Source organism: Stenella coeruleoalba (genome assembly GCF_951394435.1).
Source record: "Stenella coeruleoalba genome assembly, chromosome: 2".
NCBI lineage: Eukaryota > Metazoa > Chordata > Mammalia > Artiodactyla > Delphinidae > Stenella > Stenella coeruleoalba.
Genome location: NC_137147.1, coordinates 84,400,672 through 84,418,726, shown reverse-complemented (window position 1 = coordinate 84,418,726; position 18,055 = coordinate 84,400,672). Strand labels below are relative to the sequence as shown.

At 52.5% G+C, this 18,055-nt stretch overlaps 1 protein-coding gene across 1 annotated transcript; it reads left to right on the top strand.

The window, feature by feature from the left end:
• The first annotated feature begins 1,477 nt into the window (after positions 1–1,477).
• Positions 1,478–17,841, top strand: RPAP1 (RNA polymerase II associated protein 1). Its single transcript, XM_079913530.1, has 25 exons — positions 1,478–1,500; positions 2,504–2,761; positions 3,062–3,210; positions 3,493–3,582; positions 4,039–4,159; positions 4,769–4,990; positions 6,244–6,423; positions 7,441–7,556; positions 7,841–7,939; positions 9,041–9,142; positions 9,360–9,527; positions 9,782–9,964; positions 10,091–10,225; positions 10,325–10,495; positions 10,987–11,144; positions 11,580–11,738; positions 11,891–12,092; positions 12,520–12,629; positions 12,912–13,107; positions 13,302–13,454; positions 13,680–13,822; positions 14,412–15,168; positions 16,852–17,028; positions 17,165–17,224; positions 17,332–17,841. Exons 2-25 carry the CDS (start codon positions 2,581–2,583, stop codon positions 17,479–17,481), a joined length of 4,182 nt encoding a protein of 1,393 aa, XP_079769656.1. The 5' UTR covers positions 1,478–1,500; positions 2,504–2,580; the 3' UTR covers positions 17,482–17,841.
• The last annotated feature ends 214 nt before the right edge of the window (positions 17,842–18,055 follow it).

Genomic DNA, 18,055 nt, shown 5'->3' with positions numbered 1-18,055 from the left:
ATCAGGATACAAACAAGGATGACGTGTTTAATTGATAGTCTCTTAATGTAGTTAGAGATGATAGTTAGATCTAGATGCCTGACTAGATTCAGCTTCAATTTTTTGGCATGAAGGCTTCCTAGAACATGTTTTGTACTTTCAGTGGCATCATATCAGGGGGCACATTATGTCCAGTGGCCCCACTTTTAGTGATGTTAAGATTCATCAGTAGGTTAAAAAGTTGACCACCTGATCCATACTAAGTTCTCATCAACCTTTTACCTAATAGCTTTATCAGTTATTGATGATTACTGTCTGGAGCGATTGTTTGACTAGTGGTTGCAAACAGTGATTTTCTACATTCATTCTTCCTGCATTTTTGGATCCAATTTCCCTCCCTCATTCACCATAACTTCTGAACAGTCAGTACAATTTGGACCCCCAAGGTTGGCTAAATCCTAGTGGCTGAAATTTACTGCTGCACTTGAAACCAAGCGAACTAAAGAAGGATTCTGTAGAATACTTAGAAAGTTGTTAGAAATGCAAATTCTTGGGTCCTATTGGAGACCTACTTTATCAGAAACTCAGGTGAGGCCCAGAAATCTGGTTTAACAAGCCCTCCAGGTGTTTCTGATGCCTGCTAAAGCTTGAGAACTCCTGGACTAACACTGGCCGCCCTAAGACAGCCTTCAATCAAGCAATGATTTGCTGAGGTCCTATGTTCATGGCAATATGTTGGGTGCTGAGCATTACGGATGCAAAAAAGAAGGCCTGATGCCCCCAAGGAACTCACAGTCTATACAACGGAACAGGGTACGTACTTATGAAAAGGTAACTGGAGACAGTTGATCGTGGGCAGTATGTTCCCAACATGGCACACAAGTGGTGCAGATGGAAGATTCCAAGGAAAGTTCAGTGAGTAGGCCCAGTTGGCAAAAGTTTAGAGCTGATTCCAACCAGGCCTTAAAGGAAGAAAAAGACTGGGGTGGGATGGAAGGAAAAAGAGACATTGGCACGAACAAAGGCAGGATGCTCAAGAAGTGAATCACCTTGCAGGCAATGAGGCTGTTTTCTCCTCTCCTCATTATCACCATTCCTGCAGTGTTTCTTTCCTTGGGCTCACCTTTCCTTTTTCCTGGTTATCTTCTTGCTCGCCCATAATCACATAGTCGAGTCTATGCAGGTTTCTAAGTGCTGTCCCTGAGCTTGGGAGTGTAGGATGTGGTAATCCGGGCTGGTGAGTGCGGAAGGGCGTCTGAGGAACCCTTTGCCTCTGTCACGGGTGTTGTATGTGTACAGAGTGTCCGCCCAGAGCTTCCGCGCTGCGGTGGGACGCGGCAAGCATAATACCTTCAGGCTCACGACTCCTGAACACCAAAAGGGCAAACCCCTCCCAGGAGTGGGCGGAGCCAGGACCTGAAGAGGCGGGGCCGGGCTGCGGGGCGGAAGCTCAGAACTGGTGGCGGCGGAAGCCCGGCCCCAGCTGGGCAAGATGGCGGCGTCCAGGTGGTACAAGGCCAAGTAGGTGGCTGGGCTAGCGGGACGGACTACAGGAGATCCCGGCGGAGGGCTCTGGTACAGGGTATCCAGTTCTTTGTCGGAGTCTGCCCCAGTGTCTTTGATCTGGCCAGGAGCGGCCGCGGCCTCGTCGGTGCGGAGATCCTGGGAACTGCCCTCCATCCGCGGGCAGCATAGGCTAAGACTCCGCGATTTTTCTTTGTTGACGCGGGTGGCCCAGGAGCGCCCGCGACCGTAGAGCCCTAGGGGCCGTTGTGGGGCCCGACAGAATATGTCTTGAACTGCTTTGGTGAAATTTATTCCTAAGTATTTTATTCTTTTCGATGCTATTGTAAATAGAATTGTTTTCTTAATTTCGTTTTCTGATCTGTAATACTGTATAGAAATACAAATGATTTTTATATATTGATCTTTTATAGCCCAAGGTTTTTAATAATTTGAATACTTTTCGGCCAGGCATGTTCCCACCAGTATGATACCGAATCACCACTCCCCGGTATGACACATTTATCCGCCTGGCTCCTAATGACATTTTCCTTAGGTCCCCTATGGTTGTTCTTGAAAGTTTTTATCATCCACAGATTGTAAACAATCTAAGATGGCAGTAAATATTGTTGCTGGGCTATTGACATCAGGGAGAGCTAAGTAAGGAGGGAATGGCAATAAGGTATGAATGGGGAGGAATGAGTCCACCGAACCCAGGGAAAAGGAGCCTTTTCTGATGCACAAAAAAGAGAATCAGAGGGCTTCCCTGGTGGCGCAGTGGTTGAGAGTCCGCCTGCCGATGCAGGGGACACGGGTTCGTGCCCCGGTCCGGGAGGATCCCACATGCCGCGGAGCGGCTGGGCCCGTGAGCCATGGCCACTGAGCCTGTGCGTCCGGAGCCTGTGCTCCGCAACGGGAGACGCCACAGCAGTGAGAGGCCCGCGTACTTCAAAAAATAAATAAATAAATAAAGAGAATCAGGGTTCAGTTGCAGAGGGCCCAACATCTTTACTGCTTCTAGGAGTGAATGAGAGTGAATTCCCTACACTGAAGCAGTGCTGGAAAGAGTCCCACAAGGGAGGCAGCTGGAGTGTCAAGATGCTGTCGAGACCAAGGCCAGGGGAGTCCGAGGTGGACCTGCTGCGCTTCCAGAGTCAGTTTCTTGCAGCTGGTGCAGCCCCAGCAGTACAACTGGTGAAGAAAGGAAGTAGGAGTGGTGGTGATGCTAACCCGGACAGGCCTCCACTGCAGGATCATCGGGATGTGGTGATGCTGGACAGTGAGTGGCTGTGGGTATGAGGTTGAAAAGGAGAGCGGTACAACTTCAGGGTCTCTCCCTCTTCCTGATGTGGCTGGATTCCCCATCATTATTTCAGAACTGTGTAACCTCTGTTGCTGCAGCCCCATTTTACATATGAAGAAACGGAGGCTCAAAGAGGTTAAATACCTTGCCCAAGGTGACACAGCTTGAGCCAGCGCTGCACAGCAGCTGCCTTTCTTTCTTTGGCTTTCCCCTAGCCCTCAGTCTCTTCCTGGGAAGATATGAGTAACCTCACATCTGGGTTTTTTTCTTTCTCAGATCTCCCAGATTTGCCCCCAGCTTTGGTTCCTGCTCCCCCAAAGAGAGCCAGGCCCAGCCCCGGCCATCCCCTGCCTGAACATGAGGACCCTGAAGAGAGGCTGAACAGGCATGATAAGCACATCACTGCTGTCTTGACTAAGATTATTGTGCGTCTCACCCTGGTTGAGTGGGGCAAGGCATCCAAGGGCAGAAAGGATGTTGCGTGTGGGTGGTGAGCCTTATTGAGCAGAGAGTGATTCAGAAAGATGGGACTTTATCCCCGTGCAGTCAGGTTGGGGGCTGGTTTAGAATCACTATGACTTAAGAAGCAAGATGGGTTCATGACTCCTTAGGGTGAGGTTCTAGTCATATAGAACTGAGGCTAGTAGGATAGGGTCCAGCCTGGGGAAATCTCTGTATCTTCACTGCTTTGTACTTTGTTGCTGCAGGAACGAGATACAAGTTCAGTGGCTGTGAATCTGCCTGTGCCCTGTGGCGTTGCTTTCCCTCCTGTATTCCATCGCTCACAGGGGAGACAGGTAGGCAGCCGTGACCTCACATGGTGTTTAGGGGAGGACAGTCTTGTGAGCATCATAGTACATATTCCCCAGGTAGATAATCTTAATAATGATAAGCAATTCCATTGTTAAAACAGCACCACACTAAGCACTTTATATGCATTACTTCATTTGATCCTTATAACAGCCATGTAATATAGGTATCATTATCTCTATTTTTCAGATAAGGAAACTGGTAACTTTTGCAACACCACACATCTAATAGATAGAAGAGCCAGAAATCCAACCCAAGTCTGTCAGACTTCAAAACCTATGCTTCTGTAGAGCCCTGCTTTCTCTGAGGACTAGGGTTGTGACCCTTTGAGATTAAGCAAGTCTCTTGTATCTCTCTTTGTTCCAGCGATCTTGGTATAAAGAGGTTGAGAAGAGAATGGGGTAATGAGCATCAGTCACCTGGGTTTTCTTTTTGCCCCATAGGGGAAGCCAGCAACATCTGGTAAGAGAAGTATCTTTGCCCAGGAAATTGCAGCAAGGAGAGCATCTGAAGCCAAGGTCCCACCAGTTGGAGAAGTTGCATCTACCTTGCACCCACCAGAGGGTGAGCAGGGTTTGAAGAGGTTTGGGCTCAGCCTTTTTGTAATACACATTTGTAGAGTCATCTTTGGATATACATTTTCCCTGCCTCAAATCTGAAGTGCATTTGGGCCATCTAAAGAGGAGCCATCCGATATCTCCACTTAGACTATTGAGTTTGGGCAGCTTGGGTCCACATCTGGGTCTTAGGTGCAGGGAGAAGGCAGGGCATTACTTGACTGTAGGAGAAAGGAAGGGGATAGAAGTGTCTGGTAGAGACTGTAAAATAAAGACGTAGGCCAAGATTCTTTTAATGGTGCAAATTACTAGCAGAAGAGCTGGGGGCAGGCCCCTGGAGGCAGACGGCTGCCTAGACATCCAAGAGAAGAGTCAGAAAGTGGGATGTTTCTGAGGGAAACTTCTAAGTCCAAGGGGAAAAATGAGTAGAGAGGTCATCACCCCAACCCAGCCCCAGGATGCCCTGGAGTCTTGTGCCAAACCCAGGGGGGTCTCCACTCTTTGCCTGGGAAAACTCTGGGGCTTCCATCTGTCTCCAGAGCTAATGGGATTAGAGAAGAGGGACAGAAGGCCCAGTTGGGGTGAGGCAATGAAACTGATCGTATCCTTCTTCCAGGTGCTGCAACCTGTGAGGCACTCACACCTAGCGAGCAGGGCAGCCAGCTTCCATGGAACAGCTACAGCTTCCAGGGACCCCATCTGGTTACAGGGAAGGGGCTCAAAAGCCAGGAGGCTGAGCAGGAAGCCCAGACCATCCATGAAGAGAACGTAGCGAGACTGCAAGCCATGGCTCCGGAGGAGATCCTGCAGGAACAGCAGCGGTTACTGGCTCAGCTTGGTACGGGTACCAGCCTTTCCTGCCAAGACCGGGCTAGGAAGGGACTGTCATTTATTGAGGAAGGCTCACTGTGAGTGCCAGGCAGAGTACTTTAACACATTTCATTTTGTCCTCAAACTGTTCCTGTGAGGTCGGAGGTACTAACCTCATTTATTTATGAAAAGATAAAAACAAAAAAAACTGAGGCTCAAAACTAAGAAATTCTCCCTCAGGTCACACAGCCTGGTACCACATCCTGTTAATGAACACCAATGAGATATAAACCCAGTTCTACCTGGTCTTATGGGCTGTGTTCTTAACCATTATACCATGTATACTGTACTACTGTAGTGTAGTATACACTATTTTGGCTGTACTCTAATACAACTACAGGGTACTCTATTATGTGATGCTGTGCTATACTACACCTCCCTCCTAGTTTCTGTTCACCAAAACAATAGTGCCAAGTCAATCTGTTCCAAACTACGTATCTAGCACTTATATAGAGCATACCATATATTAGTTTTGTTTTCTTTTTTTTTTTTGCTGCTCTGGGTCTTCATTGTTGCACACGGGCTTTCTCTAGTTGCAGCAAGTCAGGGCACCACTCTTTGTTGTGGTGCGCGGGCTTCTTATTGCAGCGGCTTCTCTTGTTGCAGAGCATGGGCTCTAGGCACGCAGGTTTCAGTAGTTGTGGCACACGGGCTCAGTAGTTGTGGCTTGTGGGCTCTAGAGTGCAGGCTCAGTAGTTGTGGCACACGGGCTTAGTTGCTCCGCAGCATGTGGGATCTTCCCAGACCAGGGCTTGAAACTGTGTCCCCTGCATTGGCAGGTAGAGTTTTAACCACTGCACCACCAGGGAAGTCCCCATATATTAGGTTTTTAGTGAATATTTGTGCATAAATAAATAAATAAAATAGTTGAAAGTGAGAAACTATCCCCCTAAATGCCTTCTTTTTGGCCCTCGTCAACATTGATTCATTTATTCCACAGTCACTTACTTTGGGCCTCTGACCTGAAGCCAAGCACAGGGATGGGCAGACTGGCCTGGACCAGGGGACTGTGAAGGGTGGAGGGATAGGCGGGCAGGCAGGTCCCAGTGACAGATATGGGTCATCGAGGCTACAAGAGAGCCCCAGGGCTTAGGCCAGGGCTGGGAAGTGGCTTGTCTTGGCCTTGGCGCCCACAGACAGGCAGTATTAAGCAGACTTCAGGTGTATGGAGGCTGGGGAGGATCTGCCCCCACCCATTCTCCCCTCTATGCTCTCTTCTAGATCCCAGCTTGGTTGCCTTCTTGAGATCTCACAGCCGCACCTGTGAGCAGGCAGAAGAGAAGGCCACGGGGGAGCAGAGGCCAGGAGGTCGCTCTGCTGAGGTCACTGGAGAGGAGCCCATCATGCCAACTTCTGCCAGTGAGCCCAGGCAGGAAGATAAGCTGGAGCCAGGAGCCCCAGGTTTGGAGGAGGAGGGGACTTCTGGGGAATAAAAGTAGAGGGAAGTATTCCTTCTCCTAGGCCTGGCAGATGGGAAGAGAGAGAATCTTCTCTGTCCTTGAACATCTAACGTTAATCTTCATTATTGGCTTGAAGTCAATCTTCATTTGCTGATGCATATATTCTTCCTGCATGTGCTTCCTGTTTTCCTGTCCTGTTACTGCTCCTTCTCTCCCTTCCCTGGTAAGAAACAGCACAATGTGATGGCTGAATGGCCCCCTCCCCCTCCAGACCATCTGCCCCCTGCCTTTGCAGTAGCTGCCCCAGCTCTGGCTCCATCCATCCCACAGTTCTTTCTGCCTCTGCTCTCAGTGTTGGGAGGATAATGGCAGGGTGGTGGGAGAGGAAGGGTCTGACGCAGGTCTTGTGAACATGCCAGACCTGAAGCAGAGAGGCCAGTGGGAGCACTCATCTTCCAGGAACTGGATGATTTTATTAGTGATTAACAAAAGAAGAATTGAATTAGGAGAGCCAGGAACCTCCTGCCCCTGGATGAACTCTAGGCCAGTTGAGCAGGTTGGATGGGGGTGGTGGGGGTGAGGAAGGAGGAGGATATTGCAGGTGTGTGTTTCTGTATCTTGCTCTGCTGAAGTATAGCTGCCCCCTCCTCATTGTCTCCACTCCCCTGCTCCTTTAGAAGGTCGGTACTAGAGAGTGGAGAACTGTGGTTTCCCTGCTGTATGTGGTCCTGCCTTCCTCCTCTGCTTCCTCTCTCTTCTCTTCCTTATCTCCTCTGCTTCCTCTTTCTTCTCCCAACAAATCTTTGGGGTCAGAAAGGGGCTAGAGCCCAGGACGGGGTGTGTTCTGCCATATCAGGCATTCCAGCCCCTGGGCTGTGCCGTTAGTCAGAGCTCTAGGCAGAGGCTGCCAGACCCGTGGGCAGAGGTGGATGTGGCAGCTTCTGGATGATGGCTGGGACCCCAGTGGATCAGTGAGCTGAGCCCCTTAGGGAATATTACTCTGCTTCCATCTCCCCAGCTCTGGCACTGCCCGTGACTCCCCAGAAAGAATGGCTGCACATGGACACCGTTGAGCTGGAGAAGCTCCACTGGACCCGAGACCTGCCTCCACTCCGACGGCAGCAGACTCAGGAGGTGAGGAGAGCCAGCTGGCCTACAAGGGCAAGGTGGGGTGGCAGTGAGTGGGGCTGCTGTCTTGCACCCAGAACTTAGGCTTTTCTCTTCCCCCAAACTGGAGAAACATCTCTCCTAGTGCTCACACCCCTCTTCCTGCCTGGTCTCTAAGGCCAGAGGAGCCCCACTTCTGGTCAGAGGTAGTCAGGCCCTACATCCTGAGAGGCCTGGGATTACAGGTGAGGAATGGCTGTGGGGAAGTTGCTGGTGCCCCCAGCCCATAGTTCTCTTTCTGTACCCATTAGAGGATGCAGGCCCGATTCAGTCTTCAGGGAGAGCTGCTGGCCCCCAGCGTGGACCTTCCCACCCATCTGGGCCTACACCACCATGGAGAGGAGGCGGAGGTGAGGCGTGGGGTCCAGGGAGTACTGGGCAGCTCTCAGCAAGTGCTTTTAACAACCATGTGGAGAAGGACTGCTGCTCAGCTGCCTTGGCCCTTCTGTGCACCCTATTCCAGTTCACGGCCTTACTGTCTTTTCAGGTTTTTTTAAAAATATTTATTTATTAGTTTATTTGTTTGGCTACACCGGTCTTCCTTGTGGCATGTGGGATCTTCATTGCCGCATGGGGGATCTAGTTCCCTGACCAGGGATCGAACCCGGGCCCCCTGCATTGGGAGCGCAGAGTCTTAACCATTGGACCACCAGGGAAGTCCCTGTCCTTTCAGTTCTTAGGCTTGAAATCTTTCTCCTTTTTCCCTCACATTCCAGTCAGTCGCCAGAACTTGCCAATTCTGTTTGTCACCTCCCTACAGTGCTTCCTCGATCAGAGCCTTGATTCCTCTGGTCTGTTCAGTCACCATGTTCCACTCATTCCGTCTTGCCGTTCGCTTGCTCCCCAACGGGTCTGCCGTAGTGATTTCCCCTGGCCCAGCTCAGGCTGTCCCTTGCCTCAGAAAGTTTCCTCGCTCAGGGAATTCTCCCAGAATAAGGTCTTGGCTCCTCAGCACGACAGAACAGCCTTCCACCATCTGTCCCTGCTGACCCCACAGCTCTGCGTCCCTCACTTCTGCTGCACGTTCTGTTGCCTCCTCCCCACGTACCCGCTGTGCTCAAGGACCTCCAGGGCTCAGTTCCTGAAGCCCACTCCAGGGAACGCCTTTCCCCTCTGCTCCATGCCAGGCCATCAGAGCTCTACCCACCCACTGAGACCACAGCACTTTTCCAGGTGCCCCTTCTCTCTGTCTCCTGTTCTCTGGTTGCAAATTAAACACCGATTACTACATTCCTCCCAAACTACCTTATGCTATGGTTACTTGTACGCCAGTCTTATTTTCTTTACCAGTTTGAGGGTCCACGGAGAGCAGAGGCAAGAGACATCACTTACTTTTCTTTGTCTTCACCTTGGCACCTGACTCAGTGCATGGCAGATAGGGGTTGCCATGTATTTGTTGGTGGGTGCTGTCCTGTGTCTTGGCTCCTTCTGACTTCTTGTCCCTGTTCCAGAGAGCAGGGTACTCCCTTCAGGAGCTGTTCCACCTGACACGCAGCCAGGTGTCCCAGCAGAGAGCACTAGCGCTGCATGTGTTGGCCCAGGTCATCGGCAGGGTGAGTGGACTGTTGGCCTCATCCTGCCCGCCCCCCTCCCCTTAGAGTTTTCCACCTCCTGCCTGTTTCACTCTGACTCACTGGCCCATACACCAGCTGTGTGTGGGTCACACTGAGAACAGGATAAACCCAGGGTCCTAGCTGGACAAGTAGAGGGTTTAGGACAGAGACTGTAACTTCAGCGTATTCAGCAATGTTTTATCCTCCTGCCCTCAAGGCCCAGGCTGGTGAGTTTGGGGACCGGCTAGTGGGCAGTGTCTTGCGCCTCCTTTTGGATGCTGGTTTCCTCTTCCTGCTGCGCTTCTCTCTGGATGACAGAGTGGATGGGGTCATCGCAGCTGCTATCCGGGCTCTTCGGGCTCTGCTGGTGGCTCCTGGAGATGAGGTACAACAGGCATAGGAATGAGGCTTCAAGGCATTAGGGTCCCTACGCCTCCTGCTGGGGCTGCCCTCGTTGATGATGCTTTGCCAGGCAGAGCACAGAATGGGGTGGCTGTGTCACTACCTTCTAAAGGCCCCAAAGCCTAGGAGCCTTGCCTCTCTGTCCTTTGTGCGTGGCTTTTGCCCTCTACTTCTGGACCCGCTTTCTGGCCTGATGCCTTCTTCCTCTTCCCACCTTCACACTCTTTCCTCTGGCAGGAGCTCCTCGATAGCACCTTCTCTTGGTACCATGGAGCTTTGGTGTTCCCTCTGATGCCCAGCCAGGAGGACAAGGAGGACGAGGATGAGGATGAAGAGCCCCCAGCAGAAAAGGCAAAAAGGAAGAGCCCGGAGGAAGGAAACCGGCCTCCATCTGACCTGGCCCGACATGATGTCATCAAGGTAAAAGTGCTGGGGCAGCTGCACTTGTCCCATGACCTCCGGGGCTGGCACATGTTGGGCAGGAGGGGTCATCAAGGCCTAGGGTCCAGTTGCATTTGGTAGTGGGTTTGTGTCTCTGATCCTCAGGGGCTCCTGGCTACCAACCTGCTGCCTCGGCTACGCTACTTGCTGGAGGTGACCTGCCCAGGACCTTCTGCGGTCCTTGACATCCTGGCTGTGCTCATCCGCCTGGCCCGGCATTCCCTGGAGTCAGCCACAAGGGTGAGAAAGAGAAGGAGGCAGGGACTGGGCAAAGAGCCTAGCCAGGCCTGGTCTTGACCCTCAGCCTCCTTACCTCCCTTTTCATCCTGGCCTGCACAGGTCCTGGAGTGCCCTCGGCTGATAGAGACTGTGATTCAAGAGTTCCTGCCCACCAGCTGGTCCCCTATGGGGGTGAAGCCTACCCTCAGTCTACACAGAGTGCCCTGTGCTCCTGCCATGAAACTTCTTCGTGTCCTGGCCTCGGCTGGTAGGAATATTGCTGCCCGGCTGGTAAGCAGAACACAGGGCAAGGGATGGCGGCTTGAGACAGGGCTGGGCTGGGGGCTAAGCATAGCCCCTGCACTCTGGGTGGCCCAGTCATGCCATCTTTCTCTTCGTATCTGTTCCAGTTGCCTAGAAATAGAACAGAAACCCCCAGGCAGGAACCTAGTCACCTGGAGCCAAGCGTATCCTGTAGGCCTGCTCTGCTCTCATTATGGGAAGGGAAGGTTCCCTGTTCCCTGGACCCAGGCCAGAAGGGCCACATACAAATAGGCATAGCCAAGGTGCCCAGCAAGTGCTTGCTAAAAAGAAGGATGGAAGGAGAGAAGAAGGGAGGGATGGATGGGATAGTTTCACCCTAGCCCAGAACCATGACCCTCTGGCACCAGAGGGGCCGCAACAGGGATGAGTTGAGCCAGTCTCTGTAGTGAGAGAACCTGAGGCCTGGAACTTCAGGCTCCCAGCTGATCCTGATCCCCAGACTCTCTGCCCAACCCCAGCTGAGTGGCTTTGATCTCCGGAGTCGCCTGTGCCGCTTCATAGCTGAGGCTCCCCAGGATCTGGCCTTGCCCCCAGAGGAAGCCGAGACACTGAGCACTGAGGCCTTCCGTCTGTGGGCCGTGGCAGCCTCCTACGGCCAGGGAGGTGACCTTTACAGGTGAGGAGAGACAAGGGTAGGCTCCCTCACAGACCCCTCCAGCTCTGCACTCTGGCCTTGATCAAGGTTCAAGCTCGGAGGGAGGCTGAGTATGAGAAAGAGGTGATTCTGGGAGAAAGGAAGAAAATTTGGGAGTCAGGACTAGCCGGGGGAGAGTGGAACAAAGCTGGGTTAACCACATTCTGTGCACCCCAGCTTGGTATCTTGGTGAAATCAGATTTAAATTCCCTCTTGTGGTGGAAGCCTTGAGGGGCTACCTCCTTCCCTTCAGCCCCCAGCCTTCCTTCTTGAAACCTTCCCAGAGTCCGCAGCCCTGGCCTCCCTCCTGCTCCTCCTCAGCCAGACTGCAGATGCCCGGGGCCGGGCCTTGCTTTGTGTCTTCTGTTTCCATCTCCCTTCTCACACTGAAGGGCGGTCCTTCTCCCAACTCACCAGGGAGCTGTACCCTGTGCTGATTCGAGCCCTGCAGGCTGTGCCGAAGGAGCTCAGCAGCCCCTCCCCACAGCCCCTGGCTCTGCAGAGGGCAGCCTCACTGCTCACCGTCCTCACCCAGCTGACCCTAGCCGCCGGTAGCACCACCCCTGAGCCCAGAAGGTAGGCTGTAGCCCTGAGCCGCTGGCGGTGACATCCTGTCGGGAGCTCTGGGACCGGTGGGAGTGCTCCTCCACAGGGAGAGGGCGGCCAGAGCTTCGAGGGGAGTCCAGGCAGCCAGATCCTCACGGTGGCCCCTTGTGGCTCTCCTGTAGTGACTCTGCTGAGGCCAGTGTGTCGTCCACTCCTTCCTCAATCACTTGGACGCAGGTGTCTGGGCTCCAGCCTCTCGTGGAGCCTTGTCTAAGACAGACCTTGAAGTTGCTGCCCACACCTGAGACGTGGAGTGCCCTTGGCCCAGTGCCCACTGCCTGCCTGCTCTTCCTGGACGCTTACTACCAGGCCTGGAGCCAGCAGGTGAGTGTTGCCTGCCTGCCTTCCACGCTGCCCTGGGTGCCCTGCCTTCATCTTAGCATTCCACCCTCGTTCTCCCTCTGTCTCCACCTCTCCGTCCCTGCCTCCCCATTTCCACCTTTTCCCTCCTACCTTTCTTCTTCTTTCCACCTCCATGTCCAGTGGAGCTTCCAAGGAGCCGTGTTGGTAGGGACCGTAGAACCCCAAACAGCAGCTTGGCCTCCCTGGAGCCTTTATGCTCTCTCAAGACCCTAGACAGTGGGTGCCAGGGCAACCTCAGGGTCTCCTCTGCCTCTAGAAGGGGCAGAAGGCAGAAGCTTCTAAACACTGACTCTTGGCCACTCGGAATCATGGGCTTGGCCTGGGTACACGGGGTCCAGGAGAATGGGGCTCCTGGGCCATCAGCTCAGTGAGTGTCTTGGTCTTCCAGCCAGGCCTGTGCCCAGGGGATTGGCTTCAGGACATGGAGCGCCTGTCGGAGGAGCTGCTGCTGCCCCTGCTGAGCCAGCCCGCTCTGGGCAGACTGTGGGATTCGCTGGGGTGTGTACTGTGTGCGGTTGTGAAGCCGGGGGTGGGGCAGGGAGGCGGCAGTTTCGCTCCTTGTGGGGCTCCTATGCCTGGCTCCCTGGTCCATCCCAGGTGGAACCCCCCAGCCTGAGGGAAACCTGAATCCCTAGCAGGCAGCGACTGGGGGCTCCAGGGAACGTGGGCACTGTCTGCACGGCCACGTTTCCGCTAGCCTTGGTTGCAGACCAAGCAGCTGTTTCCAGCCCGGCACATATCAGGCCAGAGCCCCCCTCAGTGTCTCCATTCTGCTTCCAGGTGCTGCTCCCCTCTCTGCAACCCACAGTCCTGTGCTCCGGCCCCTGAAGCTCTCCCCAGCCTTGTGTCACTGGGCTGTGCAGGAGGCCACCCTCCTCTTAGTCTGGCTGGCTCAGCCTCCCCCTTCCCGTTCCTCACGGCCCTCCTCTCTCTTTTCAACACCCTGGGCTGGATCCACAAGGGGCTGTGTGGCCAGGTGAGCGCTGGGCGCCTGGTTAGGGGGGCAGGGGACCAAGATGGCAGGAGTCAGAAAGGGGAAGGGCGCCCCTTGGGGAAGAGAGGCGTCTTCTGCCAGCACCCATTTCTCTGAGTTTAGCTGGGGAAGGGGCAGCTGGGGAGCCCTAGAGGGCATCAAAGTCACCTTGTGAATCTGAAGCTTGCTTTCCTCAGCTGGCTGCCGTATTGGCTGCCCCAGGACTGCAGAACTACTTCCTCCAGTGTGTGGCTCCTGTGGCTGCTCCACACCTCACACCCTTCTCCGCGTGGGCCCTGCGCCATGAGTACCACCTGCAGCACCTGGCACTCACCCTGGCCCAGAGAGCGGTGGGTGCCCCCAACCCCCATCCCTCTGTCCCCGCCCCCTCATTATCCCCATCCTGCTTCTCTGGAGCTTGTGCTGCTTTTGGCAAGCCGTGCAGTTCTACTTGCCTGCAGACATGCCCAGGCCCTGTGCCCATCAGCATATATTCTCTTCCTCACTTCTCTTTGCTTTGTCCCCCCTCACCGCCTCTGCCTACTCCTCCCCCTTCCCCCCTTTTCTGTCCACAGGCAACACTCCAGCCAGTGTCAGCCACCAGTGCTGCCCTCTATCACGGCATGGCCTTGGCCCTGCTGAGCCGGCTGCTGCCCGGAAGCGAGCACCTCGCCCACGAGCTACTGCTGAGCTGTGTGTTCCGGCTGGAGTTCCTCCCGTAAGTCCAGGGTTGGTGGCATCAACTGAGCGCTTTGAGAGGCTGCTGTGGTGGTTGACAGAGCAGCCCTGAATTTGGGGCCAGGAGACCTGGGTTTCTTTCTCTTTCTTCCATGGATTACGCTTAACCTGTCTGAGTTTCCATTTCCTCATTAGTAAAGTGAGGATGAGGATAATATGCTAGAGTAGTATTATGAGACTTCTGTGACTGTATGGCTGAAAAATGGTTCTAAACTAGCTGTACGCTTATAATAGCTAAGTGTTACCCAGTGCTTACTCCTTGTCCGGTACTCCCTTAACCGTTTGTCTCTATTTTAATTGTTTTACCTGTACCATGAGAGTGTGTATTATTATCATTATTATCCCCACTTTACTCTGAGGAAACTGAGGCACAGAGAAGTTCTGTAAACTTGCACCTAGGTAACTGGCTCTAGTGCGCATCCTCTTAACTGCTATACACACTACATGGAAGGTTATTAGGGGAACAGGGAGGAGCGGGATTGGACCTAGGAGCCTCTGGGAAACCCTGGAGAGCTGGCATGGCCTTGTGGGTTCTAGCCCTCATTTTTGGCTTTTGGGTTCTGTTACAGGGAAAGAGCATCAGGGGGTCCGGAGGCAGCCGACTTCTCTGACCGGCTGTCCTTAGGGAGCGGCGGGGACCTTGGGTGTGGGCGAGGGACTCTACTAGCTCAGGCCTGCCAGGACCTCCCCAGCATCCGCAGCTGCTACCTGACCCACTGCTCACTGGCCCGAGCCAGCCTGCTAGCCTCTCAAGCCTTGCACCGAGGGGAGCTCCAGCGAGTCCCAGCCCTGCTGCTCCCTGTGGCTAAGGAGCCTCTGCTGCCCACTGACTGGCCTTTCCTGCCATTGATTCAACTCTACCACCGGGCCTCAGACAGCCCCTCGGGGCTTCCTCCTGCTGACACTGTGGGCACAGCCGTGCGGGCCCTGCAGTGGGTGCTAGTCCTGGAGAGCTGGCGCCCCCAGGCCCTCCGGGCTGTGCCTCCTGCTGCCCGCCTGGCACGGCTCATGTGTGTGTTCTTGGTGGACAGTGAATTGTTCCGGGAGACCCCAATACAACGTCTGGTGGCAGCCCTCCTGGCCCGGCTCTGCCAGCCTGAAGTCCTACCAAACCTCAACCTGGATTGCCCACTTCCTGGCCTGACGTCTTTCCCGGATCTCTATGCCAACTTCCTGGAGCATTTTGAGGCTGTGTCTTTTGGGGACCACCTCTTTGGGGCCCTGGTTCTCCTCCCCCTGCAGCGTCGGTTCAGCGTCACCTTGCGCCTTGCCCTCTTTGGGGAGCACGTGGGAGCCTTGCGAGCTCTGGGCCTGCCTCTGACCCAGGTACTTTCTCAGCCCAGCAGGGCCCACCATGGACATCCTGTCCTGGGCCTTGGAGGCAGTCCTGAGCCACAGGGAGCCTTGGTAGACCTCAGGTTCCTTATCTTACCTCTTGGAGGCTTTGAGGAGATTAAGAGAATACATGAAAAGGGTTTACTGTGGTGTCTGGCATACAGTAGGTACTTATTATTAAAAAGGCACGGCTGCTTGCTCATGAGGTGCTACAGTCTAGGTAAGAGATGTACTAAAACCAACATAGTTCTCAGGTATTCAGATTCTAGGTGTTAAGTCAGGATTCAGAGAAGGGAAAGATCAAAGTGGGCTTCCCACAAGGAGAAGCCTTTGTGGAAGAAGTGGGGATTGATCTGGGCATGGAAAATTGGGTAGAATTTGGACTGTTAAGGAGAAAGATAGAATGTGCCTAGTGGAACAGCATAAGCAAAAGCTCAGAGGCAGGAAGGAATTGACAAGATGGGAAGAGGAAGGAGTCTATGACAGATACCAGCTTGGGAACTTGTTGGAAACAAAGCTAATAAAGTCTTAGAGGGCCTCAGATAACAGGTTAAGGAGTTAAACTTGTAAGCTGTAAAGAGTTACTAATTTTTTTAAGATTTGTTTTTTTATTTTCATTATAACTTATTTTGGTAAGCTTGAAATACAAACATTTTAATATATGTATGTAAGATATAAATGTATATTTTGTATAAAAAAATAAAAAGAAAATATAAAATAGTTTTAAGAATTAAAAAGAACATTACAGGGAATTCCCTGGGGTTCCAGAGGTTAGGACTCCATGCTCTCACTGCCAAGGGCCCGGGTTCAATCCCTGGTCAGGGAACTAAGATCCCACATGCCACGTGGTGTGGCCAGAAAAAGAATAGATTAAGGGAAAAAAAGAACTTTACAGTTATCCATAATCCCACTGCCCAGTAGTAATTATTTTGATTTACCTTTTTTCAGTCTTTTTTTTTTGGCTGCACCTCGCAGCATGTGGGATCTTAGTTCCCTGACCAGAGATCAAACCCGTGCCCACTGCATTGGGAGTGCAAGTCTTAACCACTGGATCACCAGGGAAGTCCCTGTGCATATATATTTTTATAAAATTGGGATCATTGCATAATGTTTTCTTCATTGAATGTTAGGTAGTAAGCATTTCTCACATCATTAAATAATCTAAGAAATCAATGTTTTTATTATTATATCATAATCCATCGTGCAAGTGTGTCCCAGTTTATTTTATCAGAACCCCTTAGTGGGCATGAAAGTTGTTTCTGATTTTTTGCTATTTTAAGTAACACTGTGATAAACACCATTGGACATAAACTCATAATCATTTCTGCGTAGAATTAAGAATAATTTTTTTAGAAACAATTACTATTCCAAAGAACATTAACTTTTGAAAGGTTTGCTAATAGAATTGAGCAGCTGAACATGACATTTTGAAAGTTTTAAGTAGATTAAGCAAGTAGTAGTAGCAGTAGAAATTCATAGCTGCTTCTCAGTTTCCCAGTTTCCGCTGCTTTTGAGCTCTTTAGTCTTTAACCTTGATCCTTGTGATGGATGTCTGTTTAGGACCGGATCTCTGCCCTCGTGGTTTGTTTCATGTGACCGTCAACCATCCACCCTGTTGTCCAGTGATACACATTCCACCCTGACCCTCAGCTTGTCTCATTTCCCCTGTCACAGTTGCCTGTGTCCCTGGAGAGCTACACAGCGCCTCCTGAAGACAACCTGGCCCTCCTTCAGCTCTACTTCCGGGCTCTGGTTACTGGTGCGCTCCAATCACACTGGTGCCCTGTGCTCTATGCTGTGGCCGTGGCTCATGTCAACAGCTTCATCTTCTGCCAGGACCCAAAGAGCTTGGTAAGTTACGTCCCCATCTCCAGAGGGAGGGAAGGAACCTGCAGTTGAACTGAGCCAGCTGGGGAGGAGGTGAGGTCCAGGCCAGGTGAGTGATAGGCCTGTGGCCTGGTGCCACCTCTCCCTCTTCTGCCTCTAGGATGAGGTAAAGGCTGCCCGCAGGAGCATGTTGCAGAAAACTTGGCTGCTGGCAGATGAGGTAGGGCGGGGCACATCTTGGAGGGTGGGAGAATGGAGGGTCTTGGGGAACAGAGATCTCAACAGGATCTCACTACCCACTTCATAAAGTTTCTTCCTTCTTTGCAGGGTCTTCGGCAGCACCTTCTCCACTATAAACTTCCTAATTCTGCCCTTCCAGAGGGTTTTGAGCTGTATCCCCAGTTGCCCCCTCTGCGTCAGCAGTACCTCCAGAAACTGATCTCAGGGGTGCTCCAAAATGGGGTTTCAGAGACCTAGTATAGCTGCTGCAGAGGAAGAGATGGATACATTCTCCTGGGGTTCACCAACAGATGCCTGGCCAGAGAGAAGGGCTTTGTGTCCTAAGAGTGTGCAGGAAACAATAGAGCAGAAGGCTTGCCTTCCTAGGAGCAAGCTCTTTGAGCTTTTTTGGAGATTGGTGAGCCTACCCTTATGTCCTGATATCTGGAGCTCAGGATCTGGGGCTTCTGAGGGTCTGTGCTGGGAGTGAGGGGTGACTTAGCTATATACCCCTTCTTGGGGACAAGACATACTAACTACACCTCTTCCTCTCCCCACTTCAGGCCAGGGTATATGAATACTGGAGCTGAGCATTGAAATAAAGAATTTTTTTATCTTCTGGGAATTTGATTTGGACTGATTTCAGATGTACTAGTTCAGGATTGGTATCGAGGAATGGGTTATCTCTGGGGGAATCAGGACCACTGTGAGAGACATGGGGGAGGAATCATGAATGGGAGGTGAAAACTGAGTCCACATCTGGGACAACAAAAATGTGGGTCCCAGTTCTGGAGTGAAGCCAGGCCAGGGTGGTGCTCTTGGGAATGGGGGG

What these genes read in the sequence shown, in the direction of transcription:
- RPAP1 (XM_079913530.1), top strand. Translation starts at nt 2,581, where the DNA reads ATGCTGTCGAGACCAAGGCCAGGGGAGTCCGAGGTGGACCTGCTGCGC. An exon ending in CCCGACATGATGTCATCAAG is followed by an intron (nt 9,965 to 10,090) that starts GTAAAAGTGCTG and finishes TCTGATCCTCAG; the next exon opens with GGGCTCCTGGCTACCAACCT. An exon ending in ACCAGGCCTGGAGCCAGCAG is followed by an intron (nt 12,093 to 12,519) that starts GTGAGTGTTGCC and finishes TTGGTCTTCCAG; the next exon opens with CCAGGCCTGTGCCCAGGGGA.